The sequence below is a fragment of the Nannospalax galili genome, unplaced genomic scaffold (assembly GCF_000622305.1).
Source record: "Nannospalax galili isolate Female #2095 unplaced genomic scaffold, S.galili_v1.0 scaffold5, whole genome shotgun sequence".
NCBI lineage: Eukaryota > Metazoa > Chordata > Mammalia > Rodentia > Spalacidae > Nannospalax > Nannospalax galili.
In genome coordinates, this window is record NW_008353126.1 from 3,039,884 (window position 1) to 3,048,939 (window position 9,056).

Genomic DNA, 9,056 nt, shown 5'->3' on the forward strand with positions numbered 1-9,056 from the left:
TTGCCTCCCAAAGGCATCTGGGTCTTTGAGATGGCTCAGCAGGGAAGGTGCTTTCCCCAGGCCCAAAGGGGTTCCAGGAATTGACCTCAAGTTTCCAGGTTGATCCCAAATGCATTTTTACCCTCTGAACTATCTCACTGGCCCAGATGTTATTATCTAAAATTTATCATGAGGGCTAGGTAGATAGCTCAGTCAGTAAAAGCACTTACTTTGCTAGTGTGAGGATCTGAGTTCATAACCCAAGTAAAAAGCCAGGCACAGTGGCCCACGCCTTTAATCCCAAAGATGGTGGGATGGGAGGCGGAGACAGGTTGATTTTTGGAAACTCATGGCCCAGCTAGCCTGGCCTACATGATGAAGTTCCAGGCCAATATCAGGCCTTGTCTCAAGAAAATGAAGGTACTTGAGGACCTATACTGAAGGCTTTCCTCTGACCTCCACATACATACCTTCACCCACATGTGTATCCCCCACATGAATGCACACCCTACCGCACGCAAAATTTATCAAGAGAACTATTTTTAGAAAATCAGTTGGCAAGCATTTTCTAAGTGTTCCTTGAGCACTACCAAAGTCCATGGTTTACTGTACAAGTCAGATGATCCATGATGAGAACAGGGCTATGTGAACGAGGAGACTGGATGAAGAGATTGTATCAACCAGGGGAAGCCTCTCCAAATGCTGGTTTGTTCAGTTTCTAAGATTTTTCAAGTTTCTAGGTAAATAGGGGTCTCTAACAGCTGGCCATTGCATTCACTCCCGCTTGTGGAAGAACCACAGGCCTAAGCCGGACTATAAATAATACAAACACCTGACTCTCCAGGGAGGATTGGATTGATTTCTTGCTCCACTGTAGTCTCCCTGCTGTCACTCCACAATGACAAGATGACACTGGCCGTCACATAGAATGAGATACAGTTACGGTTATAGACACCACATTTGTGGGCAGCCCACAGTTCTGAGATCCAGTTAGCTGGTAGGATTACCAGCTTGGAACCAAATGCAGCCCTCACAGAGGGGACCCGCATCACATTACCTCTGCAAATATTTTAATCTGGAAACATCATAGACTGGATACAAAAATCCCTGAGGATCTGAGGCCTGGGTGTGGCTTAGGACTTACTTTGAGTCAGCTCCTATTCTCTTATGGGTAAATAGAAACCCTCAGCTAAAAACAGAGGAAGAGAATATAGGGATTAAGAGTCCAGTTGAATGTTTTTCTGCATGCTCTTAAAAGACACACAAAAAGGACAAAAAGTTTAGATCATATTAGAAGCTCCCTGTGACTGACTCATCAGTGTGGTCTCTTGCTTAAAAGAACCCAAGCTGCAGCACATCACGATTTTGAAGGTCCACTTTTGTTGTTATTCAACTAAAACCAACTTCCGGCGACTGAAAGAAATAAAAGATAATTTCAAGTTAAAGGATGGCTCATCTGCTTTGCCAGACCTTCACCAGCTTACCGAGTGATGTCGAGACCCCAAGATGCAGGTGAGTTTCTGTAGCTGCCAAAGCCTTTGTTTTACCGCTTGGTGGTAGTGATGTTGCCTCAACTCAGGACAGAGCAGCATGTTACTTTGTGTAGAAAAAAATGTGATGAAACACATCCTCAGAGCTCCTAACTGGAAGCTAGCCACATTCTAAATGACAGTGTAGAAAGGGGAAGGAAGGCTTTGGCTTGCCCCATCATTGCCTCCAACAGTCAGGGCTCACTGCCCTTTGAGTCAGTGCAGTTATCTCACAGGTACAGGTTTAGGTTCGCAAGGGGGAGGTGGCTGTACAAATGGGAACCTTAACAGAAAAGGGGAGGGAGGGAAGGCTGAATAGAATCAAAGTGGGTCTTCTTCACAGCTGAGCACAGGTATCTTCCCATCTGCCTGGCTCACAGAGGGCTAAACATAGAATGAGGGTACTGGAAATAAGTCAAAAGGTAGCCATGGAGCTGGACCTAGTGGTACAGGCCTATAATTCCAGCTATGAGGGTGGTTGAGGATCTGTGATTAAAGATTAAACTGGGCTATAAAGTAAGACCCAGGCTAGGCTGAGCAACTTAATGAGACCCTATCAAAAAGTAAAATGAGGGGCTGGAGAGATGGCTCAGGGGTTAGGAGCACTCATTGCTCTTACAGAGGACCTGGGTTTGATTTCCAGCACCCACATGGTGGCTAACAATCATCCATCACTCCAGCTCTAGGGGATCTGACAACCTCTTCTGACCTTCCTGGGCATTGCATGACATGGATGCACTTACATGCAGGCACAATACATATACATAAAATAATAAACCAAAAAATTTTTTAAGTAAAATGCAACTCGGGGTATAGTTTAATTGGTAGAGTGCTTGACTAGCACACACGAAGCCCTTGGTTCCATTCCCAGCACTGCATAAATTGGGCATGATGTGGCACAACTGCAATCCTAGTACTAAGTAGGAGGGAACAGGAGAATCAGAAGTTCAAGGTGATTCTTAAAGGCTAGCCTGTGATACATGAGACCCTATCTAAAAAAAAAAAAAAAAAAAAAAAAAAGGAAACCGAAGACGGGGATGCAGTTCAGTGGTAGTGTATTTGTCTAGCATGCATTAAAAGCCCTGTGTTCGATCCCCAGTATTATAAAAAACAAAGAAACATAGCTCCATTGATTAAAACAGTTCTCCCTGGGGTTGGTGAGATGGCTCGGCAGTTAAGAACACTGGCTGTTCTTGCAGACCTGGGTTTGAATCCCAGCACCCACATGGCAGCTAATAACTGTCCCTAACTCCAGTTCCAGGGGATCTGACAGCTTCTTCTGTCCGCTGCGGCCATTGTATAACACGGGTGCACTTACCTACTTGCAGGCAATACATGCATACACATAAAATAAAAATAATAAATTAAAAAAACAAAACGAAAGAACAGTTCTCCCATAATGTAAAGTTGTGCTGTCGCTCATCTGGTCTAGTAAATGGAAGAAATACCACATACCAGCTAGAATGATGGTGCATTGACCATCTTTGCCTCCACACGAAGTAATTTTAGTTTCTGAAATTACAGATATACTTAATTGATTCCTCAGAGTCCAGCCATCCCAGCCACCCTTTTACACAGGCAAGTCAGTGGGCTTAGGTCAGCCCCTCAGAATCCAGTTCATGACGTAACCCACACTGGGACGTGTCATCAGCATGGTGATCACATGTTCATCTCTGCTCAGTGCCGACAGGTGTTCTCAAAGGCTGGGGCACAGGCCCTCCTCTGCTGTGCAGAGTGACTATGAGCCACTGCTGACCACATAATGTTCAGTTCAGTCTCTGGGAAGTTGTGGTCCCAGACATTCTGTTGGGTTCTGACCAGATCTCCTGGAAGACACCTTCAGATTCCAAGATTGAGCTGGGTGTTGTCACAGAAGATGCTCTGGTTCCTTCCAGCTACATGTAAGGGATACATTACAATGCTGATGCTGATGTGGGATGCGTTTTACTGGAAGAAGTCCTCTTGATATTTTGTATATATGCACACGGAAATAATAGTAATAATGATTTTTATAGCAATAACAACAGAAGCTGTTTTTCTGTGTGTCGTGAGAGACTTCCTTAGGCTTCTGGCTTATCTGGCTTGCTCTTTTCTTTTTCCTTTTTAATATATTTTTTAGACTTTAGCGGGGCATTGGTGGCATATGCCTTTAATCCCAGCACTTGGGAGGCAGAGGCAGGCGGATCTCTGTGAGCTCAAGGTCAGCGTGGTCTACATAATGAGTTCCAGGTCAGCTGGGGCTACAGGGAGACCCTGTCTCAAAAAGAACTCCCTCCAAAAAAGATGGTTTTTAACTTTAATTATTTGAGGGGGGGATCACAGGATAACTTACAGGAGTTGGTTCTCTTCTTCCACCATGTGGTTCCTGGGGATCAAGCTCAGGTCACCAGGCTTGTGGGCAAGCAGCCTTGCCCACTGAGCCTTCTTGCCAGCCCTTGATCTTTCTTTTTTTTTGAAAAAATACTTTATTATTATTTTAATTTTTAATAACTACATGATTAGAAGAAGCATTTCATTACAGCTTTAACATATTCAGTAACACACTCCAGGGCAAGAGTACATCTCTTTCACTAGTGGCTGTAAGCTGTACTCTCATCCCATGCTTAGTGCCATGCCATGTGCTTCACATGTGATATGTCATACCATCATCTTGCAATCCTGTGAGCCAGGCTTTGTTGCTCCTGTTTTTCAGAAGAAACAGAGACTCAGAAAAGCTAAATAAAACTAGACACAATGGCATTCACCTATAGATCTGGCTACTTGGGAGGCTGAGACAGAAGGACCACTTAAGCCCAGGAGTTTGAGGCCAGCCAGGCAACAGGGTGAGACCCTGTCATAAAAAGAGAAAGGAAAAGTAGAGGAAAAGGAAAAGGAAGAGATGGAAGAAGAGGAGGAAGAGGAGGAGTAACAGGAGGAAAGAGTTAAGTAACTTTCCAGATGCTACACAGCCAATGAGTGGAGGAGCCAGAATCAAACTCAGGCTTCAAACACCCCTGGGAAAGTAGTCCCCTTGTTCTTCAACTTGGGTTGGAGAAACCTGTAATTCTGCTCAGAGATGTGCCTTCCTCACACCACAGGAGCCTTGGCCTCTATATAAATGACGTAGAGCAATCCTGTGACCATGTTCTCCCTTTCCTCTCTCCAAAGCAGTTTTCTTTCTTTGAAAATCTGAGTTCTAGGCTGGGCATAGTGTAATATGCTGTTAATCCCAGCACTTGGGAGGTAGAGGCAGGCAGATCTCTGTGAGTTCAAGGCCAGCTTGGTCTACATAGTAAGTTCTAGGCCAGCTGGGGCTACAGGGACACTGTCTCAAAAAACCAGAAAAAAAAAAAAGGAGGAAGATTTGAAGACTTGGCATGCATATGAGGGAAGACATGTGACCACAGAAAAAGAGAAAAAGAAGGAAGAAATTCTCAGTTCTGAGTTCTGTAACACTGGCATGTATCTATAAACTAAGATCTTTGTATAATGTTTCACAGATGCCTTTACCACATAGTTCGTACTCCTCTGTTCTTGAGTAACTTAGTTTAATTTTTTTGGTCAAACATATTATTTTAGTTTTTGAGGTTAACTAATAAATCATAAGTTCTTAGATCAAGAAAATTTGGATGAGGCATCCCTCAAAGACCTGTTCTGTAACCCCATCATCAGATGGGCAGGAGGCTAGCAACCTCAGAGGCTGGCTGGTGCTCTCGGGGAGCAATAACTTCAGTCACTCCACCTAAAAGCTGGGATGATTTTACCACTAAGGCATTGTGCTGAAAGTCCATCAGTCAAGCTAAGCGATCTTCTAAATGTATGTTTTAAATTTTCTTTTACAAAAAGGATTCATACCCAACAGTAGCCGGTGGTTCTTAACCATTTTCAGGACTGTCCCTTGATACGGTCTGTTGCCATCACACTGCCCTCTGGGCAGTGGCAGCTGCTAGGGATTTGCCCAGGCAAGGCCACACTGCCAAGGCTCCTGTCCCAGCTGTAGTAGATGAAGGATGTTTGGCTGCAGCCTGGCCTGCAGATGTTCGAAAGACCTATGTGCCTCCCTTGGTCATATTTCTGTCCGTTCTTCTAAGACACACAAGGAGAAATCAGACAAAGGGGCCCGAAATGTCAGGAAGCATAGGAAAGAGTGGGAAGACATACATGAGGTAAAATAAGCCAGCACAGAAAGACGAGGGGTGCACGGTCTCACTGATATGTGGAATAAAAAAAAAGCTGATCTTGGGGCTGGAGAGATGGCTCAGCGGTTAAGAACACTGGTTGTTCTTGCAGAAGACCCAGGTGCAAATCCCAGCACCCACATGGCAGCTAACAACTGTCCATAACTCTAGTCCCAGGGGATCTGACAGCTTCTTTTGACCTCTGTGGGCATTGCACTTACCTACATGCAGGCAATACACACATACACATAAAATAAAAATAATAAATAAATTTTTTTAAAAAGCTGATATGAGGCTGGGGCGATGGCTCAGTTGGTAAAGTGTCTACTAGGTAAGCATGAGGACCTGAGTTTGAGCCCCAACACCTACCTAAAAAGCTGGGCATGGTGGGGTATGCCAGTAAACCCAATGCTAGGGAGGGAGGCAGAGACAGGAGGATCCCTGGGGCTTGCTGGTCAGCCAATTTAATCAAATTGACAAGCACCAGGTTCAGCAAGAGATCCTGCCTCAAAACAAGATGGAAAGCAATTAAGGAAGACACTTGACATTCACCTCTGGCCTTCACACACACATGCACGCACGGTATAAGCACGCCTCTCTCTCTCTCTCTCTCTCTCTCTCTCTCTCTCTCTCTCTCTCACTCTCTCTCTCTCTCCATAATTTAAAAGAGCTGGTTCCATAGAAGGATAGAGCAGAACACTAGTTAGCAGAGTTGTCGCAGAAGAGTGTGAGGGATAGGGAGGACTCAATGACTACAAAGTTAGGCTAGGAAGGAATGTTCTGGTATTCTATTATACAGTGAGAAAACTATACTTTAAATGATAGATACATTTCAAAATCACTAGAAAATTTTGAACATTTCACCCCAAAATGACAAATATTCAAGGTGAAAAATATACTAATTTTATTACACATATATACATATATCAAGTATGTACCATTATTATGTGCCAATTAGAAAATAAAATACAGGGCTGGACAGATGGCTCAGGGCTGCTCTTGCAGAGGACTTGGGTTTGATTCCCATCACCTACATGGGGGCTGTCTTAGTTTGTTTCTCCATTCGTGTGACAAAATACTCTCACCAGTACCAACTAGGGGAGGAAAGGGTTTAGTTGTCTTACATCTCCAAGGTCACAGTTCACCAGGGAGCCCAAGGTAGGAACTCAGGGCAGGAACCTGGAGGCAGGGACTGGAGCACAGGCCATTGATGGCCATAAGCTAGTCCAATGAAGGAAATTCCCCAATTGAGTCTCCTTCAACCCAGGTGTGTCAAGTTGACACTAAAGCTATCCAGCACAGGGGCTAACAACCGTCCACAACTCCGGTTCCAAGGGAATCCAACACCTTCTTCTGACCACTGCAGGCACTGCACAACACGGGTGTACTTGCATAACATTCAGGCAATACATTCATACACATAAAATAAAAAATAAAATATTTTAAAACAAAATATGTTTAAAAAGAAACCCAAGGGTGGGAGGGGGCGGGTCAAAAAACCCCGAAAACCAATAACAGAAGAGAGGTGAGTGGCCACAATATGAGCCGAGCGAGCTTCCAGCATCCTGTACCCCAGAGGTGTCAGTGACATGCAGACAAGCAGCGGCTGGGTACTTTAAAGAACACTTTGTTGCACTGGTGGTATAGTGGTGAGCATAGCTGCCTTTGAAGAATACTTTGCTTATATTTCAAGCTCCCACTCTGGGATAACAAACTTCAAATAGTATTTCCTAAAGGAGAATGGTAAAAATGTGATCATCAACTATTAACCACACCTCCCTCAAAACTCAGTGAAAATTACAACCTTCCATCTTTCTTTAATAGTATTTAGAATGAGTTAGTTCCCGGCTGAGCTTTCTGCTTTCAAGTCTGTAACTAAAGTTCTCTAAGTTAAATATATCCTTTTTTGTACCTGCATAGATACCAGAATAAGCATAGTTTTATACATTATTCTAATATATTTAATAGCTGTTCTCCTTTCTTACAGCATAAAACATAAATGCAGACACCCATGAAAACCAGAAAGCATACTGTGACCATTAAGAACACTAAGGCTAGACAACAGGGGACCACAGACATCAACTCACACAACCATGGACGAAACTGACTTTTCAGAAGATACAACCTGTAAACAGGAAGACTTGCCTTATGACGGTGATCTCTCCCAGATGAAGACATGCAGTTCTTACAAGTTTGCCTCAAAAAATGAACCCTTAATGTCTCAGATGAAGTGGTTATGGCAGAAGACTCTCTAGGAAAGGCTACAGGTCAAGAGACTTGCCACAACACAGCTGTGGCTGCGATATGGGATAAGATGAATGAAAATGTCAACACCAGAAGCAATAAAGAGAAACAAGGAACCTTGACTTCTTGTATTCCAGCAAATAGAGGAGATACTGCAAAGCCAAACATTTCAGATATTTTATTCCCTCATCTCTCCAAGGAGCAGTGCTTAAGGGGTCGAGGCACTGACTGTGAAACTCTCCCAGAGATTCCTAATGCTGACAATTTAGAAGAAGCAGCTATTGTTAAAAATAGCATTTCACATTGTGTTAAGAGTTATCGCCCAAAAACACTAACCCCAGAATTCACTGACCAACCCAGCCCCCAGAGTGGTGCAAAGAACAGCAAGAATCCTAGTTGTTCTCCAGGGACTACAGAAGAAAATACCTCCAATTTAGAAGACCAAGTGGCTGCCGGAGAGAGCCACCACCAAGAAGATTCAAACTTTCTAAGTAGAATTAAAGGTTCAGGTGATAAACAAAAAAATTGCCTGTGTCAGACAACTCCAAAACAGCTGACTGAAAAAGCAAGTTCAAGCAATGCGTTCAAATATAGCCAAGGTCAAGTTCTTTACCAGCTCTCAGATTTCTCTGAGATTGCTCTGAAAGTGAAAATCCCCAGAAATAACATAAGTAATAAGCCAATTACAATAGCTAACCAAGTCAGCTTTTCTCCTACATTGAGAAATAAATCAACAATTGCACAAGACATTTTAGAAATCAAGTCCAGGTCAAAGTATGTTGAAAAACAAGCATCAGAGCAGAAAAGGAAGAATATCGAATCTTCACAACCAGTACAGGTAAATGAGAATGGTCTCCTATAAATACTGACTCAGGCTACCACTTTGCACACAGAGCTTGGTTCTAGTTCTGAGGTTTCCATAGGCCTCTGGGTTACCTTGGGCTAGTGAGCTGACTTCTAGAAGCTCAGTGGTGTGACCTCATTAAAAGAATCAGAGGCTTGCTGGGCATGGTGGTACACACCTTTAATCCCAGCACTCTGGAGGCAGAGGCAGGCAGATCTCTGTGCGTTGGAGGTGAGCTTGGTCTACATAGCAAGTTCCAGGTCAGTTGGAGCTACAGGGAGACCCTGTCTCAAAAAAAAAAAA

At 43.7% G+C, this 9,056-nt stretch overlaps 1 protein-coding gene across 1 annotated transcript in view; it reads left to right on the plus strand.

Annotated features, from left to right (window-relative positions):
• Positions 1-7,131: 7,131 nt before the first annotated feature.
• The window catches only part of Aknad1 (AKNA domain containing 1), a 41,146-nt gene continuing 39,221 nt past the window's right edge, over positions 7,132-9,056 (plus strand). The window contains 2 exon segments of the mRNA XM_029554674.1: positions 7,132-7,873; positions 7,876-8,747. Of these exon segments, the coding sequence (XP_029410534.1) occupies positions 7,759-7,873; positions 7,876-8,747 (987 nt within the window). The 5' untranslated portion in view covers positions 7,132-7,758.